This window comes from Populus euphratica, unplaced genomic scaffold, assembly GCF_000495115.2.
Source record: "Populus euphratica unplaced genomic scaffold, PopEup_1.0 scaffold301.1, whole genome shotgun sequence".
NCBI lineage: Eukaryota > Viridiplantae > Streptophyta > Magnoliopsida > Malpighiales > Salicaceae > Populus > Populus euphratica.
This window is the reverse complement of record NW_011500181.1, coordinates 217,886-238,957: the sequence shown is the minus strand read 5'-3', so window position 1 is coordinate 238,957 and position 21,072 is coordinate 217,886. Positions and strand designations below refer to the sequence as shown.

Genomic DNA, 21,072 nt, shown 5'->3' with positions numbered 1-21,072 from the left:
TTTGAATTATTATATTTTTGATATTTTTAAATTATTTTGATATACAGATCTTAGAAATAATTTTTAAAAAATAAAAAATATTATTGATATACTTTTCATTGATATATTTTTCTGAATGAAAAATATTTTAAAAAGCAACAACAATCATATTATAGCCAAACTCATTCGAAGAATAAAAAGAAATTAAAAAATATAGGTTATCAATGTTATTTTTAATTATTAAATTAGAATAAATTTAAAAAAAAAATCTCTTTAAATAATAATTTTTTAAGTAAAATTGTCATTATTAAAGTATAAAGAAAGTAATCATTTTATTTTTGTTTTTACTTTTTTTAATTATTCCAAGATTGGGCCAATAACTAGTTACAAATGATATAAATTATGTTTTTGAAAAAATTAAATATTTTTTATTAAAAATTAATTTTTGTTTTGAATCTCTTAAAAATAATTTTCAAAAATAAAAAAATATATTATTTTTATATATTTCCAGTTTTTAACAGAAAAACACTTTAACAAAATATCTGTAACTGTATTACCAAACGGACGTGTACCGAACGGACGTGTATATATTAGTAGTAGTCATACCAGTTGGCTTTAATAAAAGCAGCAGCTTACATTAAATTGAAAGGCATTGACCCCAAATTTGAAGAAGGAGAATAAAAAAGAAGAGCGAGAAGAAAGGTTGATCTTATCGTCGTCGTGTCGAAGAAACGAAATGAGATGAGAAAAACAGCAAAATAATAATCTTTATCATCATCTTGTATTGTACTGTAAAGAGAAGGGATGGATACAGAGCAGACATTCATAAGGGTTCAAGAAAGGTTCTCTCAGATGCTAACCCCAAAAGTCAGGGCTGCTTTTGAGTATATGTATCTGTTCATTGCCATCACTCTTTTTTGCATCCTTGTTGTTATGCACGCCAATTATGTCCAACAGGTACGTTCTTTTATCATTTCTTTTTAGGGTTTTCAAGATTCCATGTAAATATTTTTTTTTTTCTTTGTTTATATGTAGCCTGGATGTTCAAGTCAGCTATCTGGGGTTGAAACACGGGAAGCCCAGCTTATTCAAATCAAGGTAAATATGAAAAAAAAAGAGGAAGAAGAAGAAGAAAAAGAAGAAGAAGAAAACCCTGCTACTGATTTTCTTTTTTTACCTTTTGATCTTTTGTTTGTTTGTTTGTTTAGGGTTATAGCAATAAGTGGTAATTGTTTGTTCTTTCTTGATCAGATAACTAGTGCAGGTTTGTGGTCACAGAATGAGTCTGAATCTAATGTGTTTATTGATCATGATGGTGATCATGATGATGTTCCTGATGATGATCACGTGGTCAATGCTGTAACCGATCACCAAGTTGAATTGCCGATTGCCGATCAAGGAGATGGAGGGGACCCCTTTTTGGCTGCAAAGATGTGGTTTAATTGGATTGGTTCTGGTGCTCGTAAGGGCAAACTGGATTTCAAGTTCTGGAAAACTACTGATGTTGAACATCATCAACAAGATAATACTGAAAGCTCTAGTTTGCCTGTACTTGATAATGTTCCACCTGCGGCTTCTGCTAAAACGGATAAACTAGACACACGCAGTAGCTTTCCTATATCAGCCAAGGAAACTGTTAAAGCAGCCATCAACCATTTTGGCAAAAAGTGGCACCGGCGTTTATCTTTCATTTGGAGACTCGCTAAGCAAATCTTACGAGGTTTCCAGAAGTTGTGGGTGAGTTGTTTTTCATTTTTTTTCTGCTATCTAATGAACTCTTAAGCCTCAATTTTGGGTTTTGTCCTAGTAGAACATATGAACTTGGAAATTAGGGCTGACCCTCGCCAAACTTATTTCATCCTGAGTTATCTAAATGTTTAGTTCACTCTAAGCAATACTCCTCTTTCCTTTTTCTTTGGGGTATCCTGTGTGTGTGCCTCTATGGACCTACTCAAGTGAAAGCCAGGGAATGCAAGATTTTATAATTGCATTTTCCTAACTTTGTCCAGGGCTTTATTCTTTATGCTACAAGAATACCCTTTTCCCCTTTCAATCTCTCTTTTAACTATTGTCCTTGTCAGTCAGTGCTTATTCATGCCAATTTCATTTATTCTTCAGTCTCTTTTGATAACGCATATGACTTTCCAGTATTGTCTAATTCTCAATATATTTTGGCTTGATTTTACCTTACCTTTAACCAGGCATAACTTGTGAATATTTCTTAACGCATACATTTTTGTAGTTTTGCACTTTGAAAAGTTTCAAAAGGTCTGATAGATCATAAGGGCATGCTAAATGCAGCTCTTACTTGATCCTAACTTGATTATATGCATTATGGAAACAATTGTTCCTTTTCTGAATTTGAATTTTCAAGTGCAGGATATTACAGGCATACATGTAAACCTTGATGTTCCTAAGTGGCTGAGAATACTTTACCTGGACAGGCTTAACTCTTTTGCTGGTAATAACTGGTCCCATGATAACTCGTTGAGTGTTTTGGATGTTTCTATGACCTCATATTTGTTGACATAACTAGTCATTCTCATGTTCATATTGAACTTAACATCCATCCCTTTAGAATGTCATAGCCGGGTTGAATGACCATTTCATTTCAGAGCATGACCTGAAGATTTAGCTGTGGAACTGAATATGTCATGTTTTCTGTGGCTTCAAAAAGCTACCAAACTAAAGTATTTTCTCTGTTAAACCTGAACTAGTGATTATAATACAGATTTTTGAGAGGTTTTGTTTCTGTCATACATGCATAGAGGATAATTAGTGTTAGTTTAATAGTGTCAATTTTTTTGTATTAAATCTATTTTAATTGTGGTGGCCAACGTAGCCTACTGGTATCATTTTGTGGTGTTAAATATACTGATTCTGTTGCACATGTTATAAAGTTTTGCGAAGCATGTAAGCTTATGACTTTCTTTGTCCATTGTAGTTGTGGCATATGCTTAATAATTGTGCTATCTATTTCAGTGCACTGGCTTGAGAAGAAGAATAAAGCATTTGAACCAACTTTTTTATACACCATGGAAAAGGTACAATTCCACTTTCATTCTTCATTAACTTGTCTTTCCACTGTGTAAAGTTTTGTTGCTTTTGTTGATGCCATAGTAGAAATGTTTTCAGATTTTGAAAAAAAGTTCTTCTGTAGTCAGGAAGCTTTGTATTTGGTTTCCTCTGACATTATAAAAAATTTTGGTGTGCAGGGTTTCTTCTTGCTACCTGAAGAAGCCAAGTCTCGGCATAATATACGTACTGTTAACATTAGTATATCAGCCCGGCATCCCTGCTTTGGAAACAGGTTATATTTCTTATTAAACACGCACCATGCACAGCACGCCTGGTGTTCTATGAAATCAACAAAGTTCTTCGCTGGACAATTTTAATGTTGGCATAAGCTTTAAATTGAAACCCTTAGACATTCATGCTGGATGGTTCTGGTAATTTGCCTTCCATTCAGGTTTTGAATTTTTGTAGTTGGATTCTTTTGAAACGTTTGGAGTTAAGAGATTGAGATAATTCTGGAGTTTGGTGACACAAAATTTACTTCATGTAAGAGGTAAATTGCAGGCATTTAAAGAGAACACCAAGAGTCATGTAAGATTAAATTGATTTTTCTCATTGCATCAACTGTAATGTTAACTCAACTGGGCCTTAGTTTAAATCAAAGTTCGCCCAATATAGTATACCATAGTGCCTGTTGATGAAGTGATTATCCCATCAGCAAAAAATAGAAAAAACAAAGCTAATTTCAGAGGACTTCTAAGGGATACAAAGTTTTTACTTTCAGTTCCTTTGGTCTAAGTGTGAAAGTCCAAAATCTTAGTGAACCTTCAAATAGTCTTTTTGGAAAATGTACGTAGATCTTTCTGTGAATATTTGAGAATAATTCTCTATTGTTTCATAATGCATGCAATATATAATCTTGACTAGAACGTTTGTGCATGTAGCTGTCACCACTTAATGCATATTTTCTTATTCCAGATGGCAGCAACTTCTCATAAACAGACTTGTTGGATATGACACCATACTGATGAATAGTTTATTGAGTTCTCCTGGTCAAGGTAAAAACTCAGTTGCTTGGATTGTTGTACTAGTTAGTGCATGAATTGTTACATGCAACAGTTATCAAATATTGGAATTTGATTTCATGAATACATTTTCTCTAGTCAAGAATTTTTTGTATGTCATGTGTCAGTAATATCAGTCACTTAAACCATAGTCAATGATTGTCAGACATGCCACCACCTTGTAACAAATATTGACATAATCCATGCACCTTTTGTTGATCTCAAGCTGTATCATCAAGGAACAGTTGAATTCTTTCTCTACCTTTTCACTCTATATGGGTTCCACTTGGACTTGGTTTTCAGAGATGGTGATATATGTTTCTGTCATGTTCCAACTTGCTGCTTTCCTTCCATCTATACATTTTTGTTTACTTGCTATTTTCTTTGTAGCATAGCTAGTTATGGTTTATTAGATGCTGGCAAATGCTTCTCCCTAACCATAGCTTGTGGTTGGGAGCTTGTCTGACCTTGAAGGTCATGTGATCAAGAGATGGTTGAGGGAGAAGAGAGAAGTATAATGGAAACCATGCACATGTGCACAGGCACACACATCATTAAAAGCTATGTTGGTCTTTGGGGGTGATCAGGGATGTGTTTTCCTTCCACAGCTCCACCATTTTGTAAGTTATCAACACAAAAATAGGTCACCCAACAAAAAGCCTCAATTCAAGGCTTTTTGAAGATGCTTGTAGTTATCACTCAAAAACACTCCAAGTTCACTTGTACAATCGACAAGACTTGATGAAGGCTCATTTTCCAAGAAGCTTCAGAGAATTTGGTAGTATGGGATATTGTTGTGTCACCTTTGAGATTTTCTAAGTCATATTTATTTGGCAATTTGATAAATTAAAGCTCTGTTTTTGTGAACTGGACATCAAAGACTCTTTTAAGTGATCATATTATGAAATGTTTCTTTATGGTAACAACCAGGACCACAAAAATATGCAAATGCTTTTGCCAAATGGATCTCAAATCTATGTTCTGTGATATTCACATTGAGTTGGAAATGATATGTGGTGTCCTGATATGATTTTTGTTTGTCATTGTGTCTAATTATCTTACGGTACTTTATTTCAGGTTACCTTTATAATTTCCAAACGAAAGAGTTTTATAATCTTAGTTATGTGCAAGAGCCACAAGAAGGCCCTGCAAAATTTGGAGGTTTGTTGACTTATCATTCCATCTATCTAGTTGTGCAGTACTCTTCATACAATGAGGTTGCAATATCTAAGGCTGCTGTTATGAAATAGCATTTAAATTTTTTGTATGCAAGATGCACGTGCCTAGTGGGAATGCTGATTGAATGTTTGTGCAGAACCTCAAGGAACAGTAATTAGAATTTTCTATGTATTGATACCACCAAATCCTTGTGGCAAATGGATAGCTGTAGAAGTAAAAGCTTATTTATTTTTAAAGCCCTGATGATGTAATTCAGTGCTTTCTTTGATTGGGGAAGCTAGGGCTTTTCCTGCAGTGTCTTGACTGATATAGAGTTCTCTCGAGTCACCAAACCTTTACATAGGATCCATCAATCCTAAAATTCTCCATCTTATCACTGTCTTTTTCCAGCATGGTAAAGAAGTTTGGATGCAAACTCTCATAAAGAATATTGAACATAAAAAATAAACAAAAGGAAAGAGAATGGGAAAAAGAGATAGGCTAATATGTTAAGAGATTGACAGGATTTTGCTAGGTTTCTGCTCTTACTAACTGAAAAGGCCTCTGAATAAATGAGTGTGAGAAAGGACTTCATATTGGGCATGACTGAGTGGAGAATTTGCAAGTTAAGCAATTTTTTTTCTCAATCCTGCATCAACAAATAACAATGGCTGCTATGACACTATTTTGGTGAGGCAGTAGGAGGCATATTTTGATGGAAAAGACAAGGAGGTGTTTGTAGAATCTTGGCTATGTTTTGACTTTGGTACAGAGTGTACTTTAATTTGCAGGGTCCTTGATTTTCTTTAAACACGAGATTGCCTCAGACTTTCCATTTTCTTTCTCTATCTAAAGGCCCTCCTCTCACCCTCTGAAGAAGAGAGCTACACTAAAACCTAAGGTGCCTACTGCTAGTGCAACTCTTTCTGCGAATAGAAATCTTCCTATACGGTCTAGTGGTTCTACTATTATTTGACTTGATACTTGGCTGAAATGAGAATTATCCCTAAAAACAAGCATGAAGAGACTGATATCTTGAGCATTTGGCATTTAATAGTCTGTTGGAGCTGCAATTAGAACAAAAACCGCAGTATTTATTTGGAAAAGTTGTCCATGTGCGATCTTTCTTCTTCCTATGATTTTATTGCTTGAGCTTATATTATTGTGATTGCTGCCTTTGGCATTTATAAAACTATCACTTAGATTAGTGCTTTCTAAATGTATCCCAGAAGCATTTCTTTCCTTGATTTGGACTAATTGATATAGATAGTTCTCTGATGATTATGGTTTTCTATTCGTTCCCTGAAGATTATCTTGTGACCAAGTGCGGCGTGCTTATGATGTCACTGTTTGTTTTCTTTACCACAACGATGTCAGTATCATTTACATTGAGAGAGACACAAACACGTATGCTGAAATTTACAGGTATGTGTATCTTCAGATGGAGTTGGTATTTTGATGATTAGAATGGTGCTACCACGATGCAGTGTATTCATCCTTGAAGTTTTGCTTGTGGTTAAAACTACTTGAGTTAATAGTAACTAATTTGTCTCCTTAAAACCTTGCACTCTTGGTGGTTTAGTTTTCCGGGAAGTTCAGCCAGTGTCTAATGATTTATCTGAAAAGGATTGGTTGACATGTTACATTGAAAAAATGAACTTTGAATCTATCACTAGTAGTTGAGTGAGACTGCAAATGGTTGATGTGAGGCTTTGTATTTCAGTTTGTTTTTCCTTTAAATATGATTGGCTGTTTCTTTTTCTGAATTTTTGCAGTGCAGCTTCAGCACCATGCTCGACATCGGTTACCAACCTTTCAGCTGATCTTTGTCCATGTGATTGAGTCACTCGTATTTGTACCTGTAAGAGCACATCATGTTCAGTTGCTTATAGTTTATATTATTTTCTTTTCTATTTTTTCTGCTAGTAGCTATCTCTTTGACCTAATGACTGATGAGAATTGTATGCTGAGCTTTGCAGATAATGATTGGTATCTTATTTTTTCTGTTCGAGTTTTACGATGATCAGCTGTTGGCTTTCATGGTCTTAATCCTTGTTTGGTTGTGTGAACTGTTCACATTGATCAGGTATGTGTTGCATCTTTTATGCATGCTGTCCTTCTTGTTTGGTTGTGTGAACTGTTCACATTGATCAGGTATGTGTTGCATCTTTTATGCATGCTGTCCTTCTTGTTTGGTTGTGTGAACTGTTCACATTGATCAGGTATGTGTTGCATCTTTTATGCATGCTGTCCTTGGTTGATGTGATGTATATTCATGATCTGGTTGTATTCCATCTAATTGCTGTTGATCACATGCTAACAAACATTTCACTCTAATCAAGACTGCTGTTTGCGCCTGTATTTTATTTTATTTTAACATTCAATTTGGCTTTGCTCTTACCAATGGTAGTTTGAGTTGCAATGGACTATGTTGGCCACAAGCTGGCTATAGCTGACCTATGTTGGATGTGCTTAATCCCAATGACTATGATTACTTGATTTTTTGTGATCCATGATCTGTAAGCACAGAGTAGATGCTACTGAAGGTAAAGCTGGCCTTGGTGGTCCAGCATGTTTTGGTGCTGAAATGGTCTGGTTGTGGACAATCACAATCAGTAGCTTCCTAGTTTGTAGAGAACAAGTGCCAAACTTCTTGCATTCACTCTGGCTTTGAAGTGATGGTTGGGCTCCTGGGCTCGTTTTTATTGTTTAACTTGAGGACTATTTTTGTTGCAATTTGTCCTGTTTCTTTTATATTTTTTTTTGGTTTTTGTGATTTTTTCTGTGTTGTGAGAAATCTCTTTTCCTAGGGTAATAACTGCTATTTCTTTTTCTTTTTTTTTGTCTTCCATATTTTTATTAGTGTCTTTTGAGTAAAAACATTAGTGTCTATTATTTCAGTGTTTTTTTTTTTTTCCGGTTGACTATATTGAGATTCCATCTGCCATATTTTGCAGTGTCCGCACGCCAATATCAATGAAGTTCTTTCCTCGTTTCTTTTTGCTCTATTTTCTGGTTTTCCACATCTACTTCTTCTCCTATGCTTATGGTATGGACTCGGTGATTTTTCTTGGTCAATCTTCTAGCTTCTTAGTATCAATTCTGTCTGAGAAAATCACTTCAATGTTTTTCCAGGCTTTTCATATTTGGCTCTCTCCACAACTGCAGCATTTATGCAACACCTCATCCTATATTTCTGGAACCGTTTTGAGGTATCAACCTGAATCTTCTTGTGTATTTTGGCATTGCCATGTCGATTCTTTTCTTTTTCTATAGGTCGAATTTTCACACATAAGCTTGCAATTTTCACACATAAGTTTATGTTTCTTCTTTATTTTGCTGTTGCCAGTTCTCTAATATGGAAGAGCTCTTCTCAGGTACCAACTCTACAAAGGTTCATGCAAAACCGGCGTTCACAGCTTCAGCAACACCCAGACTTCCATATCACCTCATCTACCATCCTTGCTTCGACTGTACATATCACTAGATTGAACACTAGGAACCCGGGTTCAGTTAATGCAGACATGGCTTCTGGGCCTGTGTTAAGACCTGGACCAGACCAAGCAATACCTGCCAATGGAATAGGAGCTCCCGGGCTTGAACAACCCTTGGAAAATGACATCCGAGAGAGAGTAGATAATCCTATGCAGAATCCAGGTCAAGGGGATCTTCAGCAATCAGAAACCAATCCCAACTCCGGGTCCATGAATTCGTTTAGCTCACTGTTGCTGTGGATCCTAGGAGGGGCTTCCTCTGAAGGTTTCAACTCATTTCTTTCCATTTTTAGAGATGTGAGAGATCAAGGACAAGTTTATGCTGAATCTCCCAGACCTGAAAACCGGGAAACTCAAGATGCCCAGCAATAGCGAGCATGGCCTGTGAAGGAGATTGGAAATATGTAGTCTTGTATCCCATAGATCTTTCTGTATATTACTTTGAAAAATATATAGTGGTGTTCACAAAGAAGAAATCAAATATTTAACAAGTTATAATTTTGATGATTTTGTTAGTCCTTTTGGTTTTGAAAATTCTAATTTAGTACCTTGACCAAAATTAACTGAAATTTCAAGGAACCACTCATAATTTTGTTTTGGAAAATTTGATTTGAAATGTAGGGTATTTGAGGAAGAAAAACAATTAAATTGTAATGAAAAAACACAAGGATTAAGTAGCAAATGAACATGAAAATATATATAGGGCTCAATATCATGTTACTAAAACTTTAGATATTTAAGTGCATTGAAATTTTCGTCCCTTTAGATAGTTAAAGAGAATGAACTACAATATTTGAGTGCTTTGAGATTCTGGTCATCGATATAAAAAGAAACTCATAATTAAAAACAATGAAAATAGTTAAAAATAATAGAAATAGATAGCCATAACCTTTAACAAGATGGGATATATATTGACCGATAATAATGCTTTAGTCTCTAAACATCAGGTTGGAATTCATGCTGAAAAAAAGCATGATAAAAATAAGTATATTGATATATTTGAGACACCACCTACAATTTTTTTCATTTGAAATTGTTAATGCTAGTTCATGGAGATTGGAGATTTAAAATGAAAGATCACATAACTGTATAGATAACTGTATAGAGATAGATATGAGCTAACTTGAGGCTCTCTCACACACACATTATAGCTAATCAAGAATATTTAGCCACTAACTTATAAGATATTAAGATTATGATGGCAAGTCTACTCTCTTAATATCCATTATCCTAGGTGATTGTATCAAGAGCATTTTTGTCTTGTTCATGTTTTTGTATTTTCTTTTCCTAATTGTAATGGATATGAGCTAACTTGAGGCTCTCTCACACACACATTATAGCTAATCAAGAATATATAGCCACTAACTTATAAGATATTAAGATTATGATGGCAAGTCTACTCTCTTAATATCCATTATCCTAGGTGATTGTATCAAGAGCATTTTCATGATTTTGTCTTGTTCATGTTTTTATATTTTCTTTTCCTAATTGTAATGGATATTATGAGTATGTTTGGTATTGTGATAGTTTTTTTATTGTAGTTTGAAAAAATTATTTTATAAAAAGTATTTTTAGTAGATTTTGGTTTGGTATTCATATATGTTTAGTTAAAATTATGGTTAAAATTAAGGTTGAACAAAAAATAATTTAATGTGTTTTGTGATATTTATTAATATTGATGGTTTTTAATTTAAATATTGTATATTTGACTACTGCTATTATATCATGAAATAAATAATACTTTATATAAAAAATTTATTGTTCTATTAAACTATCTACAATTCCATCATGTACGAAATTCATCCGACAAGGACTATAATTTTTATGGTTTTTGAGCATACAATAAAATTAGGTAAAATATCATCAGCAACAAAACTAGAATTACTATCAAATTCTGCAAAAGTTATATCATCACACGATCTCCTTCTAATTTATATAATATCATTGAATAATATTAAACACTAGTTTTTTAAATAAAACACAATTAAAAAAATTAAATTTGTTTACTATTCGCATATTCACTTTTGTGTGCAGAGTGAATTAATTCACTCTGCGTTGTTCACTTAACAAAAGTGAACAGTGTCGTCGAAGCTGGTGCAAGATGTTTCTCTTGAAACTACATTTCTATACTATTTTTTAGTGAGTCCCATGTCGTCGAAGCTGGTGCAAGATGTTTCTCTTGAAACTACTTTTCTATACTATTTTTTAGTGAGTCCCATAATATCATTGAATAATATTAAACACTAGTTTTTTAAATAAAACACAATTAAAAAAATTAAATTTGTTTACTATTCGCATATTCACTTTTGTGTGCAGAGTGAATTAATTCACTCTGCGTTGTTCACTTAACAAAAGTGAACAGTGCCGTCGAAGCTGGTTGATTAGTACTTAAAAGTGCATTTTCTATGATGACAAAGGAGGAGAGAACTAGTGAAAATAGATATAAAACATGATTATATGATTAATGGGGAGGAACATATATTTATAAAGTATTATTAATTGTTAAAGTCTCCAAGGGACAATATTGCAAAATATAAAGGGAGATTCATCTTTTGATATCTATATGTATATATTAATTGTCATTATGAAAAAGGAGATAGGGGGATTGTTGACCTTTGGGTCACTTATTAATATTTTTTTTTAATAATAGCAATTAAATGAAAATAAATTAATAATATATTTAGTAAAGATTAAGTTTAAACAAGTTTATATGATAATAATCAACAAGCATGAAGAATTAAGTGAAAAAATAAATCAACAAGTTCAAAATACAAAACAAATAAAGATTTTGTTCTTAAAGATTTATTTTAGTACTAATTATATAAATGTTTATATATTACTTAATAGCACAAATTAAAATGAATTCACACCTCTCACATTGCATGCGATATAGAATTGATATGCATTTAGTCTGTTCAAGATTCAACAAGTTTAAAAATATCAAATTTACGTTTTAAGTTGAATTGGTCGACCATTTGGCAATACCAAGTGAACCGATCAACAGTTTTATTTGTCAGAGAAACAATAACGACTAGTTTTTGGTAGAGATAAATAAATAAATAAATAAATATAAGGAATTGATAATAGAATTTGAATAAATATCATATATAAGCTATAAAAAAAAAACAACTTCAAATCATGAATCCTAAATCATACCTATATTTGTTTGTTAAAACCTTCATATTCTTGCACAAGAGTATAAATTCTTACACCCACTACACTTAAACACCTTTATACATTCTAAGTGCTTTTAGATGAGCAATAAAGATATAAGCTTTAATTGTATTATTTACATTTTGAAAAAGTGTTGTTATATTTCAAACAATTATAATCCTCTAAGAGTTTAAGTGAAAAACTCTTAGTCATTGGTGAGGTACATCACAAAGATAAAAAATCTTGAAGAATGTATTTCTTTATATGGTGAAAAAGGCTTAGTGAAGATTCATCAACACCAAGATGAAAAATCTTGAAGAATGTATTTCTTCATATGGTGAAAAAGGCTTAGTGAAGATTCATCAACACCAAGATGAAAAATCTTGAAGAATGTATTTCTTCATGTTGTGAAAAGGGCTTACTGAGGATTCATTAAAGATATTGTAATCTTTGGCTTGAATTAGTAAAGAATACAATACTCAAGACCTTTTTGGTGTTTGAGGTGTGAATATAGGCTTGCCGAACCACGTTAATAATTAAATTTGTAATTTTTTTTCCATATAATCTTTACTTTAAGCACTTTAATTTTATTATTAGTTAATTATGTCTATTATGTTTAATTGAGTTAATTGCAATATTTGTTATTATTAATGGAACACTTAATTCATCTCTCATTAGTTGTTATTATTTTCTTAATTCTATAACAATAATTGGTATCAAAGCATAGTTCTTATTTATATAAGTTTTCTTAGACTTTGAGGAGAATGACATGTCTAACTGCAAAACTCTTTCTTGACCTCTTTTTACTGTGTTCTGATGAACTGGAGAATTTTGGCATGGAACAATAAGAATGATAACTATCTTGTATCCCACGATGTCTAGAGGGATCATATCTAGAATGATTATTGGTTGTGAGAGCTTCGTGCCTACAAGAACGACCTCTAAGGAGACTTGGGGATCATTTAGGTTAAAAACTCCAAGTATTATTTTTCTCAGCATCCTATAGGCAATGTAATCTTCTTCTAGCTAAGGAGATGGCTTGAGGTTGAAAGTTAGAAATGAGGGTGTTGGCTCTTACTCCAAGACTTGAACATGTTGTTAGGCTTGATTTTGCTCTTGAGTGGTCAGCACTACCTAGTAATCACTACCTCAACAAGGAATTTGAATTGATTAAAGAGTTGTTAAACCTCTAATAGACTAAAGGTACCAACAATTATAAAGTCAACAAGGAATTTGAACTGATTAAAGAGTTGTTAAACCTCTGATAGACTAAAGGTACCAACAATTATAAAGAGATTCATGGTATGTCTCATCCCAATGTTATCTTGATTACCATCCATCAAATGGCTTAGAGATGTCCAATTCTCAAAGATATATTATAGAAAGGAAAATGATGACTTCTTGATTAATTTCCCATAAACAACGCAAAATGATGATGCTTCAAATCTAATATGCTTAGGAACAAAGTTCTTTGATAGTTAGATTATGGGTTAATCAAAGTTTTTTGTTCAAAAGTTTCTAATCTCCACATATAAGAAATTATCTTTTTGGTACATATAAAAAGTTTTTTTTAGGAGATTTGAGAACCTTTCAATGATAAAGTTAGTAATTTTTAAAAGGAAAGATGTAATAAATATGACAAAGAGCATTAAATTTCAAGAACAAAATTGTTTGTTTTTATTTTAATGTAATAAATATTATAGTACTCAGAAATATTTATCTTTTGAGAATAAAATTTATGAACCTCTTGCTTGGATGGTCTAAAAGGTATTTATATTCTTTAAAACTGATAGTCTCCTTTTTTCTAAAGGTTAGAGGTGCATCTTTCCACTATGACATTAATAAGGATTAGATGTCCCTAACATAGTTATTTAATAAGGTATAAATATCTCTAACACTAACTTCAATTATGGTCTGTGGAAAAAAAAAAAGATATCAGGATTTCTTCTACTCTTTTAAGGATCTCTAAAGATGAAAATGAATAATTGCTAACTAGTGTCTGTCAAGGGTTTCCTTTTGCACCTAAGCGTAGTGCAAAGTTGAGCTTATTGCAAGTTGGGTTCGCCCGAGGACAGGTCCTCTTAGATCTTGGGCTTATACCAAGTTGGGTCAACCCTAGGGCAAGTCGCCTTAGCACTTGGGCCTATACCAAGTTAGGTCCGTCGTAGGGCAGGTCCCCTTAGCACTTAGGCTTAGTGTTTGACCAAGCCTGTATCAAGTAAGGTTCGCCCTTGAATAGGTCTTAATGATACTTGGACTCAACACTTAGTCGAACTCATACCAAGTTGAGTCAAAATTAAGGCAAGTCCTTTTAGCACTTGGGCTTAAGCGTTTGGCCAAACCCATGCCAAGTTGGATCCACCTAGGGGCAGGTTCCTTTACCACTTGGGTTCAGCACTTAGCCAAGCCCATGCCAAATTGGATTTATCCTAGGGCAAGTCCCTTTGATACTTGAGTTTAACATTTGGTCGAGCCCATGCCAAGCTAAATCTGCCCTGGGATAGTTCCTCTTGGTATTTGGACTCAACACCCTCGCTGAGTCCATGCCAAGTTGAATTCAACTCTACCATATTCTTCTAGAGAGGGGTTTAACCTTAGTGTTTTTTACGAAGAACGAACTTTTTGGTTCATCATACAACAACCACAAAGCATGCTATAAAGTGAAAATAAAATTCTATAAAGTATACAATTCCATGTGGATGCAACTATTGAGAACCTAAAAAAGCATGTTCTCCATCGATACACACTTGAGTATCTAATAAATTTTCTCATTTTAGAGATAGTTCAAAATTGAATAAGGCAATAAATCTAGCAAAGAGAATCGCCAAAAGATTATTTCATAGTTAAGTGCTTGCAATATGGCCATAAATCTAGTCAATAAAGTCACTAAGCATGGAAATGAAGTCATGTTATGAAATCTTACCTCATTTTTTGATGATGATGTACATTATTTGTAGGTTGTTTGCTGTTTTGAGATCTTCACTAAAAATTGATATAGAACCATATTGTTCTACTAGATTCTTTGCGCTTTATACGTCAAAATAGGTGGCAGTAGAAAGGACTAAGACCATGTAGAATTGAAAAAAAGGAAAACAAAAAAGGGTGATATATGAATATTTTGAGTAAATATTAATGAAATGTAATAAATATGCTTTGCTTTTTTAAAAAAAAAAAGCCTAATAAGGAAACAAAATTAATGGGTTATATTACAACATTTTGAGTAAGTGTTAGTGAAATATAATAAATATGCTTTGCTCTTTTCCTTGGAAGCTTAATATTATTTTATTTAGGAAGCTTAATATTCTTTCATTTAGATTCAAAAATGTTTTGGGTTTTCTTTGTAAACATAAAATTGATTAAAAATGCTACAAGAGAGGAAAATATTTGGACTTGTCCTGAATTAGTATATCTACGAAGGTAACTCCTTACAACATCTGAGTTTCGAGGCATGTCAACTCTCTAGCTGAAGCTATATATGTTGTTATAATTAAAGATTCAAGAGTTGTTGCGTGTAGTCTATAATATTTATAGGGGTACGAGGGCTTGCTAATAGGAGTGTAAGAGATGTTAGTGAGAATGTAATGTTGTTGATAAATCCTATAGGATTAAAAGTTTGGTGCTAAAAAGCTTGACTTAGAAGGATTTCATTGGATTTCTCTTCAAACGCATTGGAGATAATAAGGCTACATGGTTAATAGACAATTTGAAAGCTCCAAAGCATAACTAAAACATCTTGGTTTTGTTGAACTTTTCTACTATAAGTAGTAGCGCTATCACTTATGAGTCTTTGAATTTCCTATCATAAACAAAGTGTTGTATAAAAGTGCTAAAGAAATTTTTGACAAGCCTGTTAAACATAAGGAAATATGCTACGTCTTGTCCATTCATCATAACACAATCAACTCGAAAGCGGCATGAGAGAAGAATAGCTTAAAATCTAGTAGAGGTAGGGGTGTTCATGGTCCGGTTTGGTTTGGTTTAGGCTTAAAATTTCAATTGAACCAAAAGATGCTTATTGTTAAGAAAATAACCCAAGCCAAACTGAAAATCAATGCTCAAGTGCATAGACCTGAGTTGTCAGGCTTGCATGTATAGGCTTGTTTTTAAAGGCGGAAGCCTTGGGCCACCCGATCAATGCGCCTTGCTTGGTTTTTTTTTCTTTTTGCTAAAAAATTTATATGTTATTTTTAAATTAATTAAAAATTTATTTTGTAATTTATTTTATTAAATTCTTAAACTAATTAGAAATATATTTAGATATTTTTTGATTTTTACTATGTTTTTGAATAAGATCATAAGAATTTCTTCTTTTTTATTAGAAAACATTTTTTTTGTACAATCTATAATGATATTGAAAACATTTTTTGTTGTTCAATTTATAATGATATTTCTTTCTTTCTTTTTTAGTTTATTTAGTTTCTTGATTGTGAGCTTTAATTTTTTTTATCATATAATTAAATAAAAAAAATATTTTAAAAAAATTTATTAAATCTAATTAGATCTATAGACCAAATAATAGGTTTAATAGGTTAGTCTAGGTTAATCAGCATAGTTTCGAGATTTCATCATCTTAATATCAATATAATGACATCCTGAAATATTTTTTAAGTTAAGCTGAGTTTTGACTAATCATCCAACTCATCTTTGAATTAGATATTATTGTTTATATATCTCTCTCAATTTTCAAACTTAGTATTTGATTTATTATAGATTTTTTTTAGCATTTATTTGTGTTTATAATCTTTAAATTTTTTTTTTAAGCTTTTACATTAGACTTTGAATTCATAGTTTAATCTTTTCTTCTCTTAGAAAAAACCTTTATCAATATTTGGACATCTTATTTGTATAAAAAGAATTAAATTGACCCACAATAAAAGTACAAGAAAGTTAACTAATAACTATTATTACACGTGGAAATGGTTATATATACAAGTATAATAGTTGATAATTCATTCATGGTTAAAGAAAAAGAAAAAGAAAAAGAAAAAAGAAGAAGAGACATATCATGTAAAAGTCTTCAACCTGAAATGTCATTCTTGTTCAAGTCCCTAGACTATTTTTCTTTTACATTAAATTCCCAACATATCAATGAATATAATTGCTTTAGATCATTATAACTGTATTTCTTTTTTTCAAATAATTTTTTCTTAATTTTTCAAATCATTAACTACATATGTTTGGTTTGAATTACTTCAAATAAGTTATATAACTTATTTTTACCTTTAAATTATTTATGAGAAATAACTTTCAATTTTAGATTAAAATTCAAAATCATCAAATCAATGCCAAAAGTCTTCAAATACATAAGTTTTAAAGGTATTTAATTACAAAAGCAACATTGTAAAATGCAGAAAATAAATTAATTTGATGCGTTAAGTTGAAAAATCTAGTTTGGGATGTTAACACATGTGAATTTTTATTTTTTTTTAAATAATTTTGTTTTGTAAATTTATTTTAGGTTAATAAACCGAGTTTTATTGAATTAATTTTAATTTTTAACCGAATTACTCATATATTTATTTTATTTATTTCTTTGAATCGCTCTATGCTCTAGATCTACCAGGTCGTGATTCACCCACCGGGTCAGTCCTGGTTTTTCAAAGTGGTTGGATTCCATGCCACTTGTACACGTATCTGACTGCTTGTGTGACGTGGTAAATATATTGAAGAGACAGACGACAAGTCGTTGTGTTAAAATAAAAAAGAGTCGTCGTTGAACACATTAATAAAAAGTAGAATAATCAAATCCACTGTAAAGCCCGGCTCTGACTCTGAGCAGAGAGAGAGAGAGAGAGATTGAAGAAGAAGAAATGAATAAACGCAGCGCTTGCGGATGGGTAGTAGCGATTTTGTGCTTCATAATACTCATGGTAGTGACTCCAGCCATTCCTCAATCTCAAGAATACCACAACTTCGCTGATCAGCGTGATTTGTTCTTCGGTAATTCTAATAATTTTAATTATTATTATTATTATTATTATTTATTAACAATAAAAATGTATGATTTTGTGATTAAAATTGAATTCAGGGATACCGAACACATTGAATGTGGTTTCGAATTTCCCATTCCTTGTAATTGGTGTGATTGGCCTTGTTCTCTGTCATTATCGCAATTATTTTCAACTCAGGTTAGGATTTCCTGCCTTTTTCTTTTCTAATTTATTATTTTGCGTTTTTTTTATGATAATTATTTTTAAAATAAAAATGAAAAGGTTGCCAGGTGAGGTATGGGGTTGGACATGTTTTTTCGTAGGTGTGGCTGCTGTTGCTTTTGGCTCTGGCTATTACCATCTTAAGCCTGATGATGATCGTCTTGTCTGGGATCGCTTGCCTGTTAGTCACTTTACCCCCTTCTTTTCGAATGTTTTACTTGTGATCATTGCTGTTCATTTATGCTATGATATGGTATGTAATGTTTTCTGCAGATGACTGTTGCTTTCACTTCAATTGTTGCCATTTTTATCCTTGAAAGGATTGATGAGCGAAAGGGAACTGTTTCCATTATCCCTCTGCTTTTGGCTGGTGTTATTAGCATTGCTTATTGGAGGTAAGAGCCCCTACACAGTAAAGTGTATTGCTTCTTTTCTGTTCTTTTTTTAATTTTGATATGATCTCTGTGGGATTGTTGATTTGCAATGCAGATTTTTTGATGACCTTCGTCCATATGCTCTAGTTCAGTTTGTTCCTTGTCTTGCCATTCCGCTAATGGCTATTTTGTTGCCTCCAATGTACACTCATTCCCTGTATTGGCTTTGGGCAGCAGGTTTGTGTTTCCTTTTCCATTGCTACTTTCCAGTTATATTCCCAAAATGAAACTTCTTCTGTGGTATTTGCTTGCTGATGTTGATCTATGCCCGTGCCTTCAGGGTTTTATCTTTTAGCTAAGGTGGAAGAAGCTGCAGATAAACCCATATACAAGTGGACTCACCATATAGTTAGTGGACACACTCTGAAGCATTTATGTGCTGCAATGGTTCCTGTTTTCTTGACACTTATGCTGGCAAAGAGAAGTATTGAAATAGAAAGGTTTTCTTCTCACTTCTTTTCCCTTATGCAGTTATTTCTCTTAGATGTATGAATGAGTTTGTCAAAGGTTGTTAAGTGCTCCATTTCACATTCTTCCATCTACTGTCCTTTTCCTTGTTGCACACCGCAAGTAACCTCTGGTTAGTAACTTCAAAAGCCGATGAGATTGGTAATCAAAGAGACTTTTCACTTAATACAAATTTTTGTTTTATTGGGGAATTTATAATCTCCACCAATGTTACCTTTGTATCTGCTGCCCCCTGTAGAGGATTTTCTCTTGGTGTCTCATTTTCCCAACCATTCCTATGATCATACTGCCTGGAAATTGAATTGTGCACGCTGTTTAATGATTCCAGTATATGTTGTTGGACTTGATTGTCCATGCCATCTGTTACAGTGCTGATAAATTTCCAGAGATTCCCTTTTACATGCTAAAATATGGAATACACAGTAGCACCACGCAACCTACCCCCTTTGTTTTTGTTTTATTGGGGAGTGAATTTCCTGCTGTCTTTCTTCTTGTCGGCATGATTTCATATACTAGTTTGGAAACTTTTCAGGTGAATAAATATGCCATTTTTCAAATGATACTAGAACATGTTATGTCAAGAGTGGACCCTTTTGGATTTTTTCAGGGTGGTTGTTTTTGTTTTTTTGGGGAGTGAATTTCCTGCTGTCTTTCTTCTTGTCTACTTGTTTTCATATGCATTAAATATGTCATTCATTATTCTTTGAAACTCAGATGGTGTATTTTTCAAATCAAATGGCATAACGTTCCATTCATACTGACCAAATGGGATTGTGAATTCAGTTTTGTAACGATCTTTAAGATGGATCTGGATATGCCAAAAACCTGATTTCATATCAGACTTTGAAAATATGAAAGCATAATGCAATTTTTGTAATACAAGTTTGGAAATTTTTCAGGTGAATAGATATGCCATTTTTCAAATGATACTAGAACATGTTATGTCAAGAGAGGACTATTTTGGATTATTCCAGGATGATTGTTTTTGTTTTATTGGGGAGTGAATTTCCTGCTGTCTTTCTTCTTGTCTACTTCTTTTCATATGCATTAAATCTGTCATTCATTATTCTTTGAAACTCAGATGGTGTATTTTTCAAATCAAATGGCATAACGTTCCATTCATACTGACCAAATGGGATTGTGAATTCAGTTTTGTAACGATCTTTAGGGTGGATCTGAATTTGCCAAAAACCAGATTTCATATCAAATTTTAAAAATATAAAAGCAGAATGCAATTTTTATAATACTAGTTTGGAAAATTTTCAGGTGAATAAATATGCCATTTTTCAAATGATACTAGAACATGTTATGTCAAGAGAGGACCATTTTGGATTATTTCAAGATGACAATCACTTGGGAGCCACTAATTTGATCAGAAAATGCTGACAGTGCCACTTTCTAGCGGACTGAGCTGCATGTCTCTTTAACATTTCAAGCCCCTTGCACCTTTCTTTCCCTAGCAAAGATGACTAATAACCCTTGTTTGTTGCTTCTATATTTTTTTAATCTCGTTTTCGGTCAAAGCATTTCAATGCCACTTAACTGCTATTAAAATGAATATTTGCATGTAGGACAAGTCTGTTCCAGACGTGGAAGGTTTCCTGGACCCGGATCAGAAAGAATGATTCAGAGGTAGAGAACTACTCTTCTACTTACACGAGTGTTCCAGTTGTAGAATCACCTTAATTGCTTTTATGACTTCTGATAGAAACATGTACATTTGTATTCAGATCAAAAGCAAAAAGTTCCCTCTGAAATGTCATAGCCTTTGTTTAATCTAATTGTCATGGTCATATTTCATTTCTTTGGAAGCTCCGAGTAAAAACCAATTATATGTTGATAAAGCTTAACCTAGCCTTTTTGTTTTGTAGAGGAGAAAAAATGGAAGGGAAATGAATTGCAAAAATAATGAAAATTTGCTGTGTTTTTTTTTTTTTTCATAGCAGAAAGTAAAGGAATGCAAAAGGAGGGGTGGGGTATGTTCACCAATAGAACTATTTTTCTTTTCTATTTCCAGTTTTGCTCCTTCGGTTTTGACTTTTCAATAAAAAAATTAGAAAAACATGTTCATGTTTTTTTTTTTTTTTACGAGAACGATTACAAATTTCTTCACTAAATAAATTAAAACAATACTTTAAGATTATAAGTATTTTTT

The 21,072-nt window shown here is 32.7% G+C and overlaps 2 protein-coding genes across 2 annotated transcripts; both read left to right on the top strand.

The window, feature by feature from the left end:
- The first annotated feature begins 583 nt into the window (after positions 1-583).
- Positions 584-9,214, top strand: LOC105111532 (S3 self-incompatibility locus-linked pollen protein). The gene is made up of 14 exons (XM_011006913.1): positions 584-936; positions 1,015-1,077; positions 1,231-1,716; positions 2,359-2,440; positions 2,962-3,023; positions 3,195-3,289; positions 3,973-4,052; positions 5,136-5,219; positions 6,525-6,641; positions 6,992-7,077; positions 7,196-7,302; positions 8,174-8,265; positions 8,352-8,428; positions 8,594-9,214. Exons 1-14 carry the CDS (start codon positions 784-786, stop codon positions 9,080-9,082), a joined length of 2,073 nt encoding a protein of 690 aa, XP_011005215.1. The 5' UTR covers positions 584-783; the 3' UTR covers positions 9,083-9,214.
- An 8,390-nt stretch (positions 9,215-17,604) lies between these two features.
- Positions 17,605-20,753, top strand: SAG18 (senescence associated gene 18). The gene is made up of 7 exons (XM_011006912.1): positions 17,605-17,803; positions 17,892-17,991; positions 18,076-18,196; positions 18,289-18,410; positions 18,505-18,626; positions 18,730-18,889; positions 20,489-20,753. Exons 1-7 carry the CDS (start codon positions 17,674-17,676, stop codon positions 20,601-20,603), a joined length of 870 nt encoding a protein of 289 aa, XP_011005214.1. The 5' UTR covers positions 17,605-17,673; the 3' UTR covers positions 20,604-20,753.
- The last annotated feature ends 319 nt before the right edge of the window (positions 20,754-21,072 follow it).

Coding starts and splice junctions, on each gene's coding strand:
- LOC105111532 (XM_011006913.1), top strand. CDS start 784: ATGGATACAGAGCAGACATTCATAAGGGTTCAAGAAAGGTTCTCTCAG. Junction 6,642..6,991: donor ACGTATGCTGAAATTTACAG/GTATGTGTATCT, acceptor GAATTTTTGCAG/TGCAGCTTCAGCACCATGCT. Junction 8,266..8,351: donor CTTCTTCTCCTATGCTTATG/GTATGGACTCGG, acceptor ATGTTTTTCCAG/GCTTTTCATATTTGGCTCTC.
- SAG18 (XM_011006912.1), top strand. CDS start 17,674: ATGAATAAACGCAGCGCTTGCGGATGGGTAGTAGCGATTTTGTGCTTC. Junction 18,411..18,504: donor ATTAGCATTGCTTATTGGAG/GTAAGAGCCCCT, acceptor TTTGCAATGCAG/ATTTTTTGATGACCTTCGTC. Junction 18,627..18,729: donor GTATTGGCTTTGGGCAGCAG/GTTTGTGTTTCC, acceptor CCGTGCCTTCAG/GGTTTTATCTTTTAGCTAAG.